This window comes from Rhinolophus ferrumequinum, chromosome 24, assembly GCF_004115265.2.
Source record: "Rhinolophus ferrumequinum isolate MPI-CBG mRhiFer1 chromosome 24, mRhiFer1_v1.p, whole genome shotgun sequence".
NCBI classification, from domain to species: Eukaryota; Metazoa; Chordata; class Mammalia; order Chiroptera; family Rhinolophidae; genus Rhinolophus; species Rhinolophus ferrumequinum.
The window spans coordinates 2,814,197-2,833,676 of record NC_046307.1 but is presented as its reverse complement, the minus strand read 5'-3'; the positions used below and the strand labels follow the sequence as shown (position 1 = coordinate 2,833,676).

The following is a 19,480-nucleotide window of genomic DNA, read 5'->3' as shown; positions in this document are numbered from 1 at the left end:
TGGCCTGTGTACTGTAGGGTGTTTAGCAACATCTCTGGCTGCTACCCACTAGATGGCAATAGCACCCTCCAGTTGTGACAACTAAAATGTCACCAGACATTTCCAATTGTCTTCTGAGGACAAATCCCCACAATCGAGAACCACTGGGTTAGAGTCCAGTTTTTGGTTTTTTCCCTATAAACATAGCCAATCATGCCAGCACCATCCATCAAATAAGTCATCTCTTTTCCACTCAACAGAAATGCCATCTGAGCCATATATAATATTAATTAATTCCCTATATACATCTGCAGCTATTTCTGAATTCTGATTGTCTATTTCTTGGCCAACCCCATTCCATCACCATTCGTCTACTCAAACTTTTGTTCTTTCCATCGTGTCACTTAAATCTATTCTAACTGCACTGTCTACTAGATGGTCCAATAGGATCTTTTCTAAAAAAATTTTTTTCTTTAATTTTTTTTAATTATTATTATTCGGGAACTGTGTTTCTCCAGGGCCCATCAGCTCCAAGTCGTTGTCCTTCAATCTAGTTGTGGAGGGCGCAGCTGAGCCTCAAGTCCAGTTGATGTTTTCAATATTTAGTTGCAGGGACGCAGCCCACCATCCCACGTGGGAATTGAACCGGCAACCTTGTTGTTGAGAGCTCGCGCTCTAACCAACTGAGCCATCCGGCCGCCCAGTCCAATACGATCTTAAACAGAAGTGGGGACCCCTGTCTTGATCCTCATTTTAGTGGATACAACTTCGGTATTTCCATTATACTTTTGGTTTTGGTAAATAATGTTTATCATAGTTAAGTATTTTCCTTCTATTCCTATTTAGCTTATGATTTCATTAGGAATAGACAGAGAATTCTATCGAGTGCCTTTTGAGTATCCATGGATATAATCATATGATTTTTCTTCTTAATTTGTGAGAAAATGAACTATCCTCTTTATTTCTTAGAATACACCCGTATTCATTTCCTGTGCTGCAAATTACCACAAACTTAGTGGCTTAAACCGACACGAATTTGTTATATCATGTTCTGAGAAGGGTGTGCCGATGGATGTTGCATTTGTCTCCCCTTGATCTCCTCTGCTCTCCAGTCTGCCTTCACCCCTTCTGCTCTTGCTAAAGAGCAGACCTCCACCTTGCCAAATTCCAGGGCCTCAACTCCTCTTGATCTTCTGAGTCCTCTCGCCATAATTTGCTGCTGCTGACCACACTTTCACCTGAAACCCTGTCCTTTTGTTTCCTATGTCACCCTAATGCTTTCCAGGCTTTACTATGTCTCTGGCTACCCCTGTTCAGCCTCTTTTGCTGTTTTCTCCTATTCGTTCATTCATTCTTTCATTGATACAACCTCCCAATCTGTAACGTGTGTGATGCCTGATGTTAGAATCCCTGAGTTCCTCTTTTCAAAGGTGAGCCCCTTTATTCATCCCTAAGGTTTTCAATATCATCTATCCAGGAACATCCAGATTTATATACCCAACCTAGATTACTCTTTTTAGCTGTAAACGCATAAAACTTCAGCTGCTTATATGGCATCTCCACTTGGATATCTTGGAGGCATCTCAAATTTAATGTGTTCAAAATGGATCTACTGGCATGTCCCCTCCTTTCTACCTGCCTCCATCTCTCCCCATCTTAGCAAATGGTGCCTTCATTCACTCCAGGCGCTGACCTTCACATGTCCTCTCCCTCCTTTTGTTAGTCCTTCTCTCATCCAATACTTCTTGTTGATGCCTACTACATGCCCGGCACTCTGTCTGGTGCTAGCAATATAACTGACATCTTGTGTGGGACCCAGGCAATGAAGAATAAGCCCATAGAGCGGACGGGTGAAAAAGGGGAAGGGATTCAGAAATACAAATTGTCAGTTATAAAAACAGTCATGTGGGGGGGATGGTGGCCGGTTCGCTCAGTTGGTTAGAGTATGATGTTTATAACACCAGGGTTACCTGTTTGAACCGCGCATGGGCCAGGGCAAGCTGTACCCTCCACAACTAGATTGAAACAACTACTTGACTTGCAGCTGATGGGTCCTGGAAAAACCCACTTAAAAAAAACATGAAAGTTTAAAATCAAATAAATAAAAATAAATAAAAATAAAAACAGTCACGGGGATCCATTTTGAACACATTAAATTTGAGATGCCTCCAAGATATCCAAGTGGAGATGCCATATAAGCAGCTGGAGTTTTATGCGTTTACAGCTAAAAACAGTAATCTAGGCAAGGTATATAAATCTGGATGTTCTTGGATAGATGATATTGAAAACCTTAGGGATGATAAAGGGGCTCACCTTTGAAAAGAGGCCCTCAGGGATTCTAACATCAGGCATCACACACCATAGGGAATATAGCCAATAATATTGTAATAACTACGGTATGTATGGTGCCAGGTGGGTACTAGCTTTATCAGAGTGATCGCTTTGTAAATTATATAAATGTCTAACCACTATGTCGTACACCTGAAACTAATATAATATTCTATGTCAACAGTAACTGAAAAATAAGAGTAAGCTCATAAATAAACAAGACAGTTACAGAGTTTAGAAACACAAGGAAGGAAATGAATAGAGGAATTTGATAGAGACCTGAAGAAGGAGTTAGTGTATCAGCACTTGGGGAAAAGTGCTTCAGGCAGAGGAAACCCCATTTACAAAGGCCAGTGGGTGGAAAACAGCAGAAAGGAGGTCAGTGTGGCTGGAGCTTAGATAAGAGGGTGGAGACGTCATGAGAAGAAGACGGCACAGTTTGAAGGAGTCACACCATGCAGAACCTTGTAGTTCATGGCAAAGAAATGACTTAATTTAAAGTGCAGTAAGAGGCACTGGAGCATTTAAAGCAGGGTAATTACATGCTCTAATTGGCAGTTTTGAAAGATCATTCTGAAGTGATAATGGGTAAGGGGGTTCTTTTTGGGGTGATGAAAATGTTCTAAACTTAGAATGTGGCGATGGTTGCACAACTTTGTGAATATCTTAAAAAGAATTGTGTGGTGTGTGAATTATATCTCAGTAAAGCTGTTAGGAGGGAAAAAAAATTCCTTCTGACTGTGGTGAGAGTGAGCAGGCAAAGGACAAGAGTGTAGCCAGAGAGATGCACCGTGCTCATCAGATGACACAGGGATGACGGGGCTTGGGCCTGAGCGGTGCCTGTGGGTACCAGGCAGGATGTGGTGAATGTGGGGTGCAACGTGGGGAGGAAGGAGGTCTCCTTATCAAACTGTTCTCAGCAGCACGGCAGAGAGAACAATCTTTGAAAGGTGTAAATTGGATCATGTCACTGTGCTTCCTGAGCCTTCAGTGGTTTCCCACTGTAAGTAGAACTAACCTCTTCCACCCTTCCAGCCTCCGGGTTCCATTCCTGCCCTCCACCCTCCAGCCTCAAAGCTGAGTTCCCTCTGCCCTAACCAGGCCCTATTACCTGTCAAATCTCAGTTTAAGCACCACCTTTTCAGCTACTTTCTCCAACTCCCAAATTAAATTAGGGTCTCTTGCTATCCTGCCAAATTCTGTAGTCATGGAATGAATTGTTTAATTTTTCGTTTTTTGTTCACCTCCCCCACTAGATTGCAAGCTCCTCCAGGGCAGCAATCGATCACGCCTCCAGTGCTCAGCCCAGAGCATGGCACACAGAAGGCACTGGAACATTTGTTGGGTGAGTGAACGTATGACATGAATGCACATGTGGGAAGCTAGTAAGCCGTGGGTCAAGGAAGCTTCCAAAAGGAGAATGAAATTACAAAGATTCAAACATGTAAAGAACAACCCACAGGATGCGAGAAAATATTTGCAAATCACATACCTGAAAAGAGATTAGTACCCAGAATATAAAGAGAACCCCTGTAACTCAACAACAAAAAAACAACATACAACCCAATTCAAAAATGGACAAAGGACTCGACTGGACATTTCTCCAAAGAATATATACAAATGGTCCATAAACACATGAAAAAGTAGTCACCATCACTAATCATTAGGGCAATGGAAGTCAAAACCACAGTGAGGTACCATTTCACATTCATTAAGGTGGCCACTGTGAAAAAGAACAAAACCAAAACTAACGAGTATCGGCAAGGCGGTGAAGAAATTGGAAGCTTCATGCCTTGCTGATGGGAATGTAAACTGGTTCAGCCTCTGTGGAAAACAGTTTGGTGGTTCTTCAGAAGTTAAACCTATACCATATGAACCAGCAATTCCACTTCTAGGTATTTACTCTAAAGAATGGAAAGCAGGGAGTCAAACAGACACTTGTACACCAAAGTTCATATCAGCATTATTCACAACAGCTGAGAGGTGGAACCAACCCAAATGTCCATCAAAGACGGATAAACAAAATGGGGTATACTCATATACAAACCACACAATGTTATTCAGCTTTAAAAATGAAATTCTGATATGTGCTACAACAGGGATAGACCTTGAAAACATTGTGTTAAATAAATCATACACAAAATTTAAAATATTGTACAATCCCATTTATATCAGGTACCTAGGACAGGCTAGTTCCTAGAGACCGATAGAGGTTACCAGGTGCTGGGGGAGGGAGACTGAGGAGTTAATATTTAATGGGCGGAGATTTTCGCTTGGAGACTGAGGAGTTAATATTTAATGGGCGGAGATTTTCGCTTGGAGATGAAAAGTTCTGGAGAAAGATGGTGGTGACATCTGCAACATTATGAACGTACATAACACCACTGGATTTGTTTACTTAAAAATGGTTAAAATGGTAACTTTCATGTTATGTATATTTACCATTATAAAAAAAATTTTAATGATATTAACCACCGACATATATTGAACGATGGCTGAAAAATTCAACCACAATGAGTGACCCGGCTGAAGCCTGGGGAAGCCAGGACCGGTACCTGACTTCAAAACCAATGGTTGTCACACTCTGCCTGAAGGACTTGGGCGGAGCGGATCGAAAAGGGCGTGTTAGGATCCCTTTCCAAGTCGGTACCAGCCGCAGACCCCACCTCTCCGGGAGCGCCAGCCTCTCGGCCAGGACGCTCTGCCTGGGGCGCCCGCCGGCAGAGGTCCCTTTGTTTCCAAGGCTCAAAGTATCGAATTCACATTGAGTGGTTTAAAGGGTTAAGGAGCCCTACGGGGGCGTGGGAAGAGCTTTCTTAATTAGGAAGACCGTAATCACACAGCTGGAAGGACACGGCCACGTCGCCCGGGACTGGGCAGTGGGGTGGGGGGGGTTGGGGTGCTTAGGACCCCATCCCGGACTCTAACCACTGGTCAACCGTGTCTATCATTGCTGCCTCCAGCTTCAAAATGTGCTGCTGGGAAGATGCGAGGAAACACATCCTGAGCTTCTTTATCCTTATCACTCAGAGCATTGTAAAGTTTTGTTATTTACAAGTAATGAGTGTTTAGCATTAAAACAATTGAAAATACTTAGAATAGAAGGAAAAAAGATCACCCATGCTCCCACCACTTAAAGATAGATTAAGCCACCCACATAAACATTTTGGATTATATCTTTTCCAGATATACATAGAGGGTGACAAAAAATGTACACACATTTTAAGAAAGAAAAAAACTGAGTTAAAATTGTAATACTCAATATATATGGATAACAAAAGATGAATACAAGTCACGTTTGACTTCTGCAATTACAAGAGGTGCTCAGAGTGGTTACCATTAGCGTAATTTTAATACCTTTTTTTTCCTTTCTTAAAATGTGTATACATGTTTTTGGCACCCTCTGTATATATTCTATGCATATGCATAATTATACCTAGTTCAGAAAACTGAGCTGTACTATGTTATTGTTTCATAATTGATTTTTTTCCATTTAAGGAATATTGTAAACATCTTTCAATCAAAAATATACTTCTGTCACCATTTCTAATAACTGCAGAGCATTCCGTTATAGAGATCAGTTTTTCTCAATTTTTTTCATGATCGCCATCGAAAAGAGCCTTTTTAGACAAATTTTCCCTAATTCTCTCCCACATGAAAATTTAATAGCATAGATATCCTGTATATCTTTTTTATGTTCTGTGCCCTTTAAAAAGGCACAAACCATTGTAATAGCTAAGATGTATTCACACCCTCTCCCCCACTCAAGAACCAATTTTTGCTCCCTGGGGGTGATATTGCCCCAAATGAGAATGCATAAGAGATGTACCACAATTATCCAAAGCATTGGACATTTGTTTTCTAAAATGTCCCTATTTCATGCCTTGGTAAACATTTTTGCAATTTAAATCTATGTAAAGCAGAAGTGGAATGTATGGGTCAAAAGGGATGTGTATCTTTAAGACTTTGAATACATATTGCAAATAGCCCTCCAGAGAGTGTTATCAATTACATTCTGGCCTCAATGTGCGTGCATGGCATCTCCCTGCATCCTTTCCATCTCTATTCATGACTTTTTAAAATGGTCATTAATTTGAAAATGAATGGCGAAAGGTGTTGCGTTATTTAACTTGGCTTTCTTTGGTTACCACCAAGACATGCTTATTATGTATATTGATCATTTGCATTTCTTCTTTTGCAATTCCTATTCCTCAGAGGCTGTATGGTGAAGGGTGGTCTGGAGGTGGAGGTCCTAGCAGACTAATGGATCAATCCCCATTCCACTGTTTATCAGCTGTGTACCAGAGCAAATTTCTCTTTAAGCTACAGTGTGCCTATTTGTAAAATGGGGATAATTATAGTACCTATGTGCTATTGGGTTGTTTTGGGGATTAGATGAGATACTGTATGTAATACACTTCTGCAATTACAAGAGTAAGCATTTCCTATGTGTATATATATTTCACACACCACACACACCCCTTTTGTGTTTCATATGTGTTGCAATTTTTTTCTGTTTGTTTGCCTTTCAATTCTCCCAACTTATTCAATACAGAATTTTAAAAATTATTTTTATGTAGTCAAATGTACCAGTCTTTCCTTTTGTGGTTATGTCTTTGATTTCATGCTTAGAAATGTCTTCCTCACCTCAAACATTTATAAATACATACACATATTTTATTTTAGTACCTTTAGCTTTGCACACTTTTAAACTCTAATGAAATCTTTCTAATCTATTTAGAGTTTATTTTGATGTATGCTGTGAGATAGATCTCTAATGCTATCATTTTCCCAAATTGCTAGCCATTGATTTTAATACCATATATTGAACATTCTTTCCTTTCTGATATGAAATGTCACCTTATTGAATGCTCAATTCCCAGATACACTTTGGACTTATTTCTAGATTTTGTCCCCATTAAGTACTCTCTTTCTGTGCTGGTGCCATAGTGTTTTAATATAACATTAACATAATTTTACATGGTTGACATACTACTTGTTAATTTTGTATTCTGCTGTTTTCCCACATTCCATTATATCACAAACATTTCTTCACACTATTAGAAATCTATAAAACATAATTTAAAAAAAGAACAACAACAAAAAACAACAACATAATTTTAATGGCTTCAGTGTGTCATCATAAAAGTTAAAGAAAAATATAGGATATACCAGTTTCCATCAAGTCTAAGATGTCATCAATTTTAAGACACACCATTATTTTACATACTAAGAAAAAAATGCTGCCAATTAAACTATGACATGCCATTGATCTTTAAGATACATCTCTAGGGCCAGCCTGGTGGCCCATGCGGTTGGAGCTCCGTGCTCCTAACTCCTAGGGCTGCCAGTTCGATTCCCATATTGGCCAGTGGGCTCTCAACCACAAAGTTGCTGGTTCAACTCCTCGAGTCCCGCAAGGGATGGTGGGCTGCGCCCCCTGCAACTAGCAACTGGACCTGGAGCTGAGCTGCGCCCTCCACAACTAAGACTGAAAGGACAACAACTTGAAGCTGAACCGCACCCTCCACAGCTAAGATTGAAAGGACAACAACTTGACTTGGGGAAGAAAAAAAAAGTCCTGGAAATACACAATGTTCCCCAATAAAGTCCTGTTCCCCTTCCCCAATAAAATCTTAAAAAAAAAAAAAGGATACATCTCTATTTTAGAGAGGTTAAACTATAAAAAATTGTGTTTTAGAATTGATGAAAAAAATAAATGAATAAATATGTACTTCATCTCTGGATGGGGAAGGGCTTTCTAAAGACCAATAAACTTAAAGGAAAGTGTCCACGACTTTGACTTCATCAAAATAAAAAACTTCAGTATGTCTAAACATTAAAAAAAACATGATAACAATGAAAAGATAAGTGAACAGAAAAATGTTTGCGACAACTATGGCCATAGATGAATAGCCTTAGTAAAGACCAAAAGATAACTGGAGAAAGAAGTCAAACTGACAATTTATATAAGGGAATTGGCTATAAACGTGTAACATTTATTCCACCTCACTGGGAATCAAACACATACAAACTAGAGATATGTTTTTTTCTCAGTATGAAATTAGCAAGATTAGAGGAAAGGAAATTTTCAGTGCCAACAAAACAAGGGGACATGGAACCCTCACATACCAGAGAAGATTGCTAAGTACTATACCCTTTTATCATTAGTAGCCTTTAAAACACTCAGATCCTTTCATTGAATATTTTTACTTCTAGAAATCTATCCTGAGGAAATGATCTAATTTTTCTATGATGATTATACATTTACTATTATTCTGGAAGGAAATCCCAGAAAACTATAGGGAAAAAAACATTTCAGAAGTGTGGCCATGTTATTAAAAAGTTAGAAACTTTTTTTTTTTTAAATGCATTACCGAGGTGATCAGGGTTTTCCTCTCACCTAATCAGAAACCAGTGTTCGTAGGTCGGTAATAGGACCACAGCCCTCAAATGCTATGACCTATTAAGACATCCCTAGGAGGTGTCTTTGTGATGTCCTGGAGAGTATCCAAGAACAAAACGTGTTCTCCTTGCTTTTGAATCACCCAGAGATAGACCTCCTGTCTGGAACACTTGGGAGTACCAAATTTTGGTGACTTCAGCCAAAATGCCTCCCATTCCTCTAGCTCCGTTTGCAGTTGAGGGCAGGCATCATTCACCTGTTGATTTCATTTGCATCCACCGCACAGTTTTTCTTACAAACAGCTCCTATTACTCTGCTGAAAACCTGCCAATGCCTTCCCCTGCGCTTGGAGTTAACACCCCTGCCTAGTTAACACCCCTAAATGACCTTTGAAGATTAGGCCCTGCCAACCTCTGGGAGCCTATCCTGGATCACCCTCCCCTTTTATTGCATTGAGGTTCTCTCTACAGTTTTCTCAAACTTGTCAAAACTGGATTCAGCCTCCAGACCATGGCATGGGTGAGAACAGCCTTGGCCAGCATCTTCCCTTCCCTAACTGTGGTATCCTTGTGGCACTGTCCAACACTGCCTTATTATTAATTTATTGCCTATGTTGACCAAGCCTGGGGTGGGGCGGGTGGCCAGGATCAGACAAGGGGAGGCCTCGGAGGCTACGGGCATCGTCCGTTTCCCGCAGTGCTGCTGGAAATCACAAACAGCACTAACTCGTGCCATATGCGCACACGGGAGACACTGGAGTCTCGGCGAACTCAGGGCTCGGCCTCCACCTGGGAAACGGTCGTAACAGTACCTATAGCCTTGGAAGCATTAAGCCAGAACCTGCTCGGGAAAGCAGAGTCCGGCGCGCACCGGCGGCTCACCCCGCGCTCACGCGGCGCCGCTGGACGCGGCATCCCGCCACACCTCGTGAGAGCGCCGGCGGCGTTCAGGGCCGCCGACCCCAGGGCGGGGCTACAGGGGTCGCAGGGTGCGAGTTCGTTAGGGCAAAAGCGGGGTGCGGGCCTGAGACGCGGGCACCGGGACCCCGCGCGGGCCGGGGCCCCAGGCCCGTCGGCTGCAGGTAAGGGGAAGTGGAGGCACACTCGCCTGTACGTGCTCCAGGCGCCGCGGGTCTGGTTTCGGACACGCGGAGTGCGCAGACCCCAGGAGAGGCCCAAGTGATCACGGGCAGGCTCTGGGGAGAAAGAGGATACAGAGGCGGGAGCGCCTGTCCCTTCGGGTCAGCCAGGAGCGCAGATAATACGTAGGCAAGGGTTGGGGGTAGGAAGACGGCTGCCTCAGCCCAACCCAGAGCTCGGGACTACCATACGGTCCCTAGAGGGAACTAACTGCCGCCATTCCCCTCCCCCACTCTGGCGGGTAAGGCGAGAACGGTTTGAAGTAAGACGCATGCGCATGAAACTGAATTGTAAACCGCGGAGGCTAGATGTTCAATAATCGCGACAAGACGCAGGCGCAAAATAATCCGGAGGGTTTATGCAGGAGGGAGAGGCTAAGCCACAAACACTTGCGCATAATAACTTGAGGACTGGAAGTGGGCCAGCTCATAAAAGTACGCATGCGTCTGAGCTCTGTGTGACGCAAGGGGGCGGTGCGGGCACCTGGCTGCGCGTGCGCAGAGCTTGTTCAAAGGGCCTTATTTAGGATGCGCAGGCGCCCGCTGGCCATTTTTTCTCAGCCACGCTGAAGCCGTATATTCAGGTGAGTGTTTGTTGCTCGATGTTTGCCTCCCACCAGCCCCTAAGGATGCCGTTTTTGCAAGGATTGCTTGCTCCCAGACCTCTATAGATCCTGGGGGGCCTTGGCGAGGAGCGGGCTGCCGCTAGGAGCCAGGAGTGGCTTGCCGAGCGGTGGCAGGGCCGTTGGGGCCTGCAGGCCGCGCCGTCTCTATTGTGTGAGATGTCGGAGGAGGCGGAGCGGAAGCGCGGCCGCCATTTCCTTGCTTCCACGCTGGCGCCAGGCCGGGCCCCCTGTGGCTTGGGTCTGCGGTAACTGGTGCCCACGGCGGCTTTGGCGGCCCGCCCATTGGCCGAGGGGGTATTGGGTGTTGGAGTCGCCAGGGTTGACGTGCCCACGGGCTCTGCTCTTAACAGAGTTGCCGTGGGCCCGTGGGGAGCCTCGCGGGCAGTTTAACTTTTAAGATTTCCCAGGTTGAACCACATCCCCGCTTTGCAGTCTGTCTCGACGCCAGGACCAACTAAGAGACAATGATGTTGGGCACCGAAGGCGGAGAGGGATTCGTGGTGAAGGTCCGGGGCTTGCCTTGGTCTTGCTCGGCCGACGAAGTGCAGCGGTTTTTTTCTGGTGAGTTTGAAGCGGAGGCGGGAGTTCGCGGCCCGGGCTTGCTATGGGCGGGCGGGTGGGCAGGCGGGCGGGCGGGGAGGGCCTGGACGCCCCCTGGCGGGGGGCGGGCGGCAGCGGTTCCCGCTGGGCTGCTCGCACCCTGGCGCTGCTGTTACGCAATGGAAATTGCGAAAGCCCCGCCCTAGGGGCCCTCTTGGAGGAGTGCGGCCTCTGGCGGATTTTTTGTTTGCTTTGCATACCCCGGAGCGCTAACCCTTTGTGGATGTCTTGGAAAGATACATGGGATTTCCCTTTCAATCTTAAAAATACTGTCCAGTAGCTCGGTAAATAATAGCAATACTTTGCAAAATGTTAACGTAGAACATCTTTCCAATTTTGGTTATGTCCTTGAAAAGAGGCATTCTGATTTGGAAAGGTAAACTGTCACTTCTTAATTGCAGACAATTTTCCTAATTGAAGAGTTGTTATTCATCTAGTTCTTGAGCTGGCTCACTTTAACAGTTGAGGACATTGAAGCCCAGGGAAGTTTATATAGTTTATATAGCTTGCTCATGTAGCTTTTTCCCCCAGTATGTAGGTTTCTTGAATAATTTCTACCAAAATGTCCTTGTTCTCATTATTAGTGTAAGATTAGACTGATAACAATTTGGAAGAAATTTACAGGTTTTGGAAGGACACTTGTAGTATTGACTTACTGTCTGAATTTAGCATTGGTAACGGAAAACGACCTGTAAAACAAGAACCAAGTACACTGGAAGCCACCTTGCAGTGGGCAAGACTGGGTTTGGCTTCAGCTGTGCAACTTGGAGCATTTTAGCTTGGTAACTTTGATCCCCTTTCAGGTGAGTATTGGCCCTGTGATTTGGATTTGAAGGAGAAAATTCTAGTGTTACTGCTAGCAAGGTAAAAATGATCAAAGGTCCCAGACTGAAACTTGAAACTAAGTATATTTATAAAGTGTATTAAAATAACAGGATCCAGACTTAATTTGCTGAGAAGTTACAAATGTTAATGGAGACATTAACATTAATGTAGTAAGAACTTGGAGATAATTTCAAGAAACTGCTTTGAATATTGGGTTTTATGGAAGGATTGGGAATATATCATCTAGGGAGTAAAGTTTGATCTGGGGAAGGTAACTGCTTAAGTACTGCAAAGAGACCTAGGAGTTGGTAATATCTTGGTCATTCTAGGCTTTGTATATGATATGCTTGTAGTGCGGGCTTGAATACGCATTTCATCTGTATCACCCAGAGGTGGTTTTAAGTTTAAAATTCTGTATATTAACGGTTGTTTTCTTTCCAGACTGCAAAATTCAAAATGGGGCCCAAGGTATTCGTTTCATCTACACCAGAGAAGGCAGACCGAGTGGCGAGGCTTTTGTTGAACTTGAATCAGAAGATGAAGTCAAATTGGCCCTGAAAAAAGACAGAGAAACTATGGGACACAGATATGTTGAAGGTTTGATTTATGTTGCCCTAGTAACAGTAAATAAACATTAAACACATAGAGATCTGTCTTATCCTTCTGAATTTTAGGTATTTGACCGCATGGAAATGGTATCTAAGGGAGTTTGTGGCAGCTCTTCCTAGATTATCTAAAGACCCAGGAAGTCTGAACTTTGTTCTCTAACTTTCCAAAATTGACTAATTCTAAGCACCTCTTACAGTATTCAAGTCAAACAACGTTGAAATGGATTGGGTGTTGAAGCATACTGGTCCAAATAGTCCTGACACGGCCAATGATGGCTTTGTACGGCTTAGAGGACTCCCCTTTGGATGTAGCAAGGAAGAAATTGTTCAGTTCTTCTCAGGTATGTAGTCGTGTTTGTTGCTGAGCAGTGAGTTCTGGCTAGCTTCTGGCAACATGATTTAATAGACCTTAAGGTTGAGTAGCTTAGATATTTAAATAGGTTGCGAGTATATGCAGGTGAATTAATGTTTTCTTCTTCCTGGAGACCTTCAAATAATTTAAGCCCATCTTAAAGGTGGAAATTAAGTACTTCCAAAATTCTAACTTTGCTTGTACTTAGTATTGTAGTTCAGAGTAGATCTTTGAGGATTGTCCTCAATAGCTTAACTTTTCCTCACAATGCTGTTCAGCAAAAGTACTTCAAGTTAAAGGTAAGATCCCTTAACGTTAGATTAGTATATGAGATAGGTGGTTGTAATTTATGGCAGGTGTCTGTGTAAGACACATTGGGTCATGGGAGCAGAATTGTCTAATGGTCTAATTCTTTTTATGCAGAAAAACTTATGGAAGCAACTGGTTTAGCCAGGGAATTATAAACTTAGCCTAAGAGTAGGTTGAATGTATAGTCTTAGAAGCTGAAATACAGAAAGTGTTTTGCAATTGTTCTGGGCCTAAAGTATTTGAATGTTTTTATGCTGAAGAGCTGATAAAATTGCATGTTTTTAGCAGAATGTTAGATTATATATCTTATACTATTACTTGATTATTCATGATGTGATAAACTGGAATTAACAAGAAATCCTTTCATGGTTTAGTGTAGTATGTGTTAAAATCCTGACTTATAGATAAATATGTATCGAGTCCTGTATTTTGCCAGAATTTTTGAAATCAAGTCTGTTTTGATTGTTTTGTCTAAATTGGTGAGAATTGAATGCTATCTGTCAACGTTAAATATGAACATAATTTCATATCTTCTAGGAAAGTGCTTTAAGCCCTTTTTGTAAGCTTGGGAAAGTATCCACGGAAAGGATTTTTCATAGACGGAATTTCCAGAAGTGAATCATACTACTGTTAGAGCATAAGAGTGCATGATTGTGCTGTGTAGATCAGTTGTTTGTTGAAAGTTTAGATTGTATGTTTGTGAATATTAACTTAAGCAATGTTTCAATTTGTATATGCAATGTTTAAATGTGTAAATTTTTTTGTACTTGAAGTTCCACTAACTTAAAACATTGAACTATAAAATGAGGTAAAAGGTGTGTCTTGAATTTAGTAAAACTGTTGTATTTAATGCTTGAAACTTTATTAAATTCTTGTATAATTCAAAACATTACGTTGCAATAGATTAAGTGTTCATAATTGTTGAATTCTTAATGCATCCTGTGTCAAGCAAGTATTTTCTTATATACTGCGCCATGGGGTGTGTTAAGAATTGAGTTATACTTAGTAATAATGGAACTTCATATTACTGCAATGCATATTTAAAAAGTTCTTGTTGAAAGCATACCGTTCGCCTAAAGTTAAAATTCTGGTTTATTTAAAGCTATAAGAAGAATCATTTCTGGGCTTGTGATGTTAATATTGCCCCCCTACTGGGGTTATTTGTCCTTGGGTTGAAGGGTTGGAAATCGTGCCAAATGGGATAACATTGCCGGTGGACTTCCAGGGGAGGAGTACGGGGGAGGCCTTCGTGCAGTTTGCTTCACAGGAAATAGCTGAAAAGGCTCTAAAGAAACACAAGGAAAGAATAGGGCACAGGTGGGGATGGATGGTTGGTTGGATTTGTCACTTTTCTTATGGTAAACAATTAAATCCATATTCTCTCTGCTTAGAAGGAGGAAGTTAATCTATTTCCTAGTCCCAATTGATGTTTGGCCACAATTTTCAAACTTTTCCTATGTCGCAGTCCCATAATGTATACAGATGAAATTTTAGGTTTTAAAATTGTCCTCAGTTAAAATTTGGTCTACTTTGCAATTTTGTAAGATTCCTAATTAATCCCAATCAATGGAGTTGAGAGACTATGGCTTTAAAAAGATGTAATGCAAACCTGGCTTTAGCTGTAATAACACCCACCTAGTAAATTAATATTACCATAAGAAAATGTGATATTTTCTGATCTTGTTTTTAAAGTTGAAATGCAACAAACTTTTTCTTGCTGTATAAATATTCTGCATATGTATTAATAAGCATAGCTTTCAAGAAATTGTCACAAAAGGTTTTATTCTCTTTGCTTGTGACTATTTTTCATTGAAGCATGCGCTTACCTATGCTGATTCCTACTAAAAGCATAGGCTGGGGTATTTATTGGCGAAAGGAAATGTGTAGTGTGGGCTGGACTGTTGGTGGAGGCTGGCTTTTTAGCCCACTTGCTATACACGATGCCAAAATATTTAAGACATGAAATGTTGAAAGTTGAGTGGAATTCTTCCCTCCTAAAACAATTTATAGTACTCCTCTACCCCTAAGGTTGGGCTCTTTGCCTTAGAGGAGTGAGTTTTCTATAAAGTTTACATGAAATTATCTTACAATTGAGTGAATTTCTGGTCATTGCCTATGCAAATATAAGAAATCTGGCTTTAAATACTAGTCAGTTTCATGGCTATGACTACATTGTTTTCTTGTGTAACTATATACCTGTATGACATGAACTAATGTTTTCTCTCCCTATCCCCTTTCCTCGTGAACAATGCTTTAGGTATATCGAAATCTTTAAGAGCAGTCGAGCTGAAGTTAGAACTCACTATGATCCACCACGAAAGCTTATGGCCATGCAGCGGCCAGGTCCCTATGACAGACCTGGGGCTGGCAGAGGGTATAACAGCATTGGCAGGGGAGCTGGCTTTGAAAGGATGAGGCGTGGTGCTTATGGTGGAGGTACGTGAGAACATGCAGGCCTCAGGAGGTGGTTCTCTGTGTGTTTTCATTTGATTGATTGTACTTTTTGTCTTTCAGGTTATGGAGGCTATGATGATTATAATGGCTATAATGATGGCTATGGATTTGGGTCAGATAGATTTGGAAGAGGTAAGGTAAGAATTGAATTTCTCAACTGAAGGATACTGACACTCTTGTCCATCTAGACCTCAATTATTGTTTTTCAGGAATGTCTGACCATAGATATGGGGATGGTGGCTCTACTTTCCAGAGTACAACAGGACACTGTGTACACATGCGGGGATTACCTTACAGAGCTACTGAGAATGACATTTATAATGTAAGTGTAAGATGAATTTATAAGCCGGCTGTATCAGTAAAGCAGTGCAAACTTGGTTATTTTGCTTAAGTGAAACAGCATGTTAAAATTTTGTTTTTGTAACGTTAGAAAGTTGATTTGATTCTCTGAAACACCTTGTATTTAGTTTTTCTCACCGCTCAACCCTGTGAGAGTACATATTGAAATTGGTCCTGATGGCAGAGTAACTGGTGAAGCAGATGTTGAGTTTGCAACTCATGAAGATGCTGTGGCAGCTATGTCGAAAGACAAAGCAAATATGCGTAAGTGTGATTTAAGTATCTTGGGGACTCTACAGGTGGTTGTGCGAGTAACATGAGAGGACTAGTAAGGATGTATGAGAAGTTTGTTCGCTGATAATAGGTTAGCTCTTGTTAAAAATAAAGTTTGGGTTTTTTAAATTAGTGTGACTGAAAGGGATTTGATAGGAACATTGACTTAAAGTATACCCTTAATTAAAAAGCAATTTAGGTGAATGTTCAGAACGAGAGGCTAGTTTTTGGAAGCTGCATAATTCAAGTAAATCACCTGAGAGAAGCAACTAGAATCTTTTTTTTTTTAACCAAAATGTGTTTGAAGTGCACAGATCTACTTGTTTAAGAACTTAGTGCTTGTTTCTTTCACCAACAAACATTTTCAAACTTTTTTTTCTCATTTCAGAACACAGATATGTAGAACTCTTCTTGAATTCTACAGCAGGAGCAAGCGGTGGTGCTTACGGTAGCCAAATACTAGGAGGCATGGGTTTGTGTAAATATCACTTTAGTGTCCTTTTTTTAAGCTAACCTTGTATACCTTTTCTCTCATTTCAGAACACAGATATGTAGAACTCTTCTTGAATTCTACAGCAGGAGCAAGCGGTGGTGCTTATGGTAGCCAAATGATGGGAGGCATGGGCTTGTGTAAATATCGTTAGTTTTTTTAAAAACCAAAACATATCTATATAAGTCGATTATATAAGTTAAGTTAATTTATATTTAATGAGTTTAGCATAATTAAGTTAAGCAAAGGAAGTTTTGATTTGAATTTTGTGTCTGGCTTACTTAAATCTTTGAGTAACAAAACTGCTTAGAATAGATAACTAAATAGTTGTAAGAACTTATGGGGGAGGGCACTGTAGAAAGTAGTTGAATTGTCTATGTAAAGTATATATCTAAAATTAATACTTAATGAAAAGCACATTAAAATAACTGAAAATTGTGGATATAATTAGTTGGGTATAATTAGGTGTTCAGTGATACCTGTGTATTGACATAGCCTTATATTGTTATGGGGAACAGCCCCACTAAATCCAGTTAAGCAGTTTCATAAGGAATTCTCAAAATGCCTCTATGGAATCATGTGGATTTAGTCCTGCTGATGTGTATACTGTTGGCCAGTTGTTATATAAATGTTTGAATAGTTTAAGAAATGGATAGAAAGGTAGTCTCATCATAGAAAATAGGCAAAGGGTAATAGTAATGTAAGGTCAAGACTGGAAAATCATAGATTTAGAATTACAAGCCCGGTACCACCAGGTACCACATTACATAGGGAACAAGGTTCTAATGTTCTCTTAACTTAACAGCAAACCAGTCCAGTTACGGGGGCCCGGCTAGCCAGCAGCTGAGTGGAGGTTACGGAGGCGGCTATGGCGGCCAGAGCAGCATGAGTGGATATGGTAAGCATGTTTTTAAATATACTTAGAATAAGTTTTAGGCAGGTTTCTTTAGTTGGGGGAATATGCAGGCTCCTTTTGGTAAAATTGGGGGTTATTAAATGGATGCTTTTGATCCTAAAATAACTTTTTAGTAGCTTAATTTTCAGAACCAATCATTGGGTGGGGGAAATGTTATATAAATTAAAAATAGTTATTGTTGCAACTTGAAATAATGTTGGGCCAGAAAACATCTTCCTCCATTTATTAAAACATTAAAATAGTTCACTTTTTCTGTCTCGGTTAGCATTAAATCCATTTTAGATGGAGGGAGAATTTAAAATAGTAAAATGGTGGTTGGGTTCAGGACCGTATTTACTAGTCAGTTAACCTAGGATTGATTTTATTTATTAATTATTTTTTCAATTGGTCTAAAGAATGGTGATTTTGGTATTATAGTCTTACCCTACAAAATCCTTTTGCAGACCAAGTTTTACAGGAAAACTCCAGTGATTTTCAATCAAACATTGCATAGGTAAATATTTTCTCAAAAAATATAATTTAAATTCCCAATAGCAAATACTGATATGTTGTGATAACACCATTTCTATAGCAGTCAATGGCTCTGACTTAACTCCATGGAGGCTGCCATTTTGGGCACAGTGAGTTGCCTTTAAGTCCCACTTTGTTGTCTCACTTCCTGCCCACCATGAATAGGAAAAGCAAGAGACTGCCCCTGTGCTCCTATTCATACATGCCATTCGACGGACACATTGTGAATGCTTATGGTAAATTTTTTTTTTAAAATGCCTTGTTTAGCTGTAGAAACAACATGAAGTAATTTTGCAATTTTTGAAAAACACTAGTTTTCCTTTAAACTTAATTTTCTACGTGGATCCTGAAGCTCCGCTTAAATGGTAGCACAAGAGTCTGGCAAGTTGGTACTGCAGAGAAAAGGGGTTGAGACTTGTTTGGAGTCGGGCGTCCCCTTTCCCAAACATGCTTCTCGCCACTTGGACAGCAGCCATTTGTACTCGTATACTTTTTTCAACTTTTTCCTGGAATGCTTTATTTTACTTGCCTGGTAATATGATCCTTCTCCTGACTTGTCAAATTGATCTCTCTGCAGGCAGCCAAGGAGCAGTGAGCAGCAGCTACTACAGTAGCGGAAGCCGTGCATCTATGGGCGTGAATGGAATGGGAGGGATGTCTAGTGTGTCCAGTATGAGTGGTGGGTGGGGAATGTAACCAGCCCCATCACTGACTCCTAGGCGACATTTTTTAAAGAAAGAGACAAAACTTAAGTTTAACAGTTTTGCAATACCAGCTTGTGATTTATGCTTACTCTAAGTGGAAATCAGGATTGTTTTAAAGACTTAAGGTTCAGTATTTTTGAACACACATTCATCTAGGATGTAACAACTAAGTTGAGTATAACTGTTAAACAATTTTTAGCTTTTCTCAAGTTAGTTCTATTGTAGGATGTACTTAAGCAGTAAGTGTATTTAGGTTAAAGCAGTTGAATTATGTTAAATGTTGCTCTTACATCACATTACATTGAACACTTTGGGTGCATGTTGAAAGACATGCTTTTTTGTAAAACTCAGTATAGGAGCTGTGTCTACGATTAAAAGTGAAACATTTGGCATGTTTGTTAATTCTAGTTTCATTTAATAACTTCTAAGGCACGTAAGTTTAAGCTTTTTTTAAGTTAATGGGGAAAATTTGAGACGCAATACCAATACTTTAGGATTTTGGTCTTGGTGTTTGTATGAAATTCTGAGGCCTTGATTTAAATCTTTCATTGTATTGTGATTTCCTTTTAGGTGTATTGCGCTAAGTGAAACTTGTCAAATAAATCTTCCTTTTAAAAACTGCA

General features: G+C 40.8%; 1 protein-coding gene across 8 annotated transcripts; it reads left to right on the top strand.

Annotated features, from left to right (window-relative positions):
- Window positions 1-9,208: 9,208 nt before the first annotated feature.
- Window positions 9,209-19,480, top strand: HNRNPH1 (heterogeneous nuclear ribonucleoprotein H1). Of its 8 annotated transcripts, none has more exons than XM_033096673.1 (14): window positions 10,283-10,435; window positions 10,910-11,038; window positions 12,344-12,499; window positions 12,708-12,851; window positions 14,350-14,488; window positions 15,429-15,607; window positions 15,686-15,757; window positions 15,814-15,947; window positions 16,093-16,228; window positions 16,626-16,685; window positions 16,778-16,837; window positions 17,533-17,625; window positions 18,087-18,136; window positions 18,731-19,480. In XM_033096673.1, the coding sequence occupies exons 2-13, from the start codon at window positions 10,942-10,944 to the stop codon at window positions 18,134-18,136; spliced, it is 1,320 nt and encodes a 439-aa protein (XP_032952564.1). In that variant the 5' UTR covers window positions 10,283-10,435; window positions 10,910-10,941; the 3' UTR covers window positions 18,731-19,480. The 8 variants fall into 8 exon arrangements, with proteins under 8 accessions (XP_032952559.1, XP_032952564.1, XP_032952561.1 ...); XM_033096672.1 differs by having other exon boundaries at window positions 10,284-10,435; window positions 16,778-16,867; XM_033096668.1 differs by lacking the exons at window positions 10,283-10,435; window positions 18,087-18,136 and adding an exon at window positions 9,209-9,232 and having other exon boundaries at window positions 16,778-16,867.

What these genes read in the sequence shown, in the direction of transcription:
- HNRNPH1 (XM_033096668.1), top strand. Translation starts at nt 10,942, where the DNA reads ATGATGTTGGGCACCGAAGGCGGAGAGGGATTCGTGGTGAAGGTCCGG. An exon ending in AGTGCAGCGGTTTTTTTCTG is followed by an intron (nt 11,039 to 12,343) that starts GTGAGTTTGAAG and finishes TTTTCTTTCCAG; the next exon opens with ACTGCAAAATTCAAAATGGG. An exon ending in GGGACACAGATATGTTGAAG is followed by an intron (nt 12,500 to 12,707) that starts GTTTGATTTATG and finishes CACCTCTTACAG; the next exon opens with TATTCAAGTCAAACAACGTT.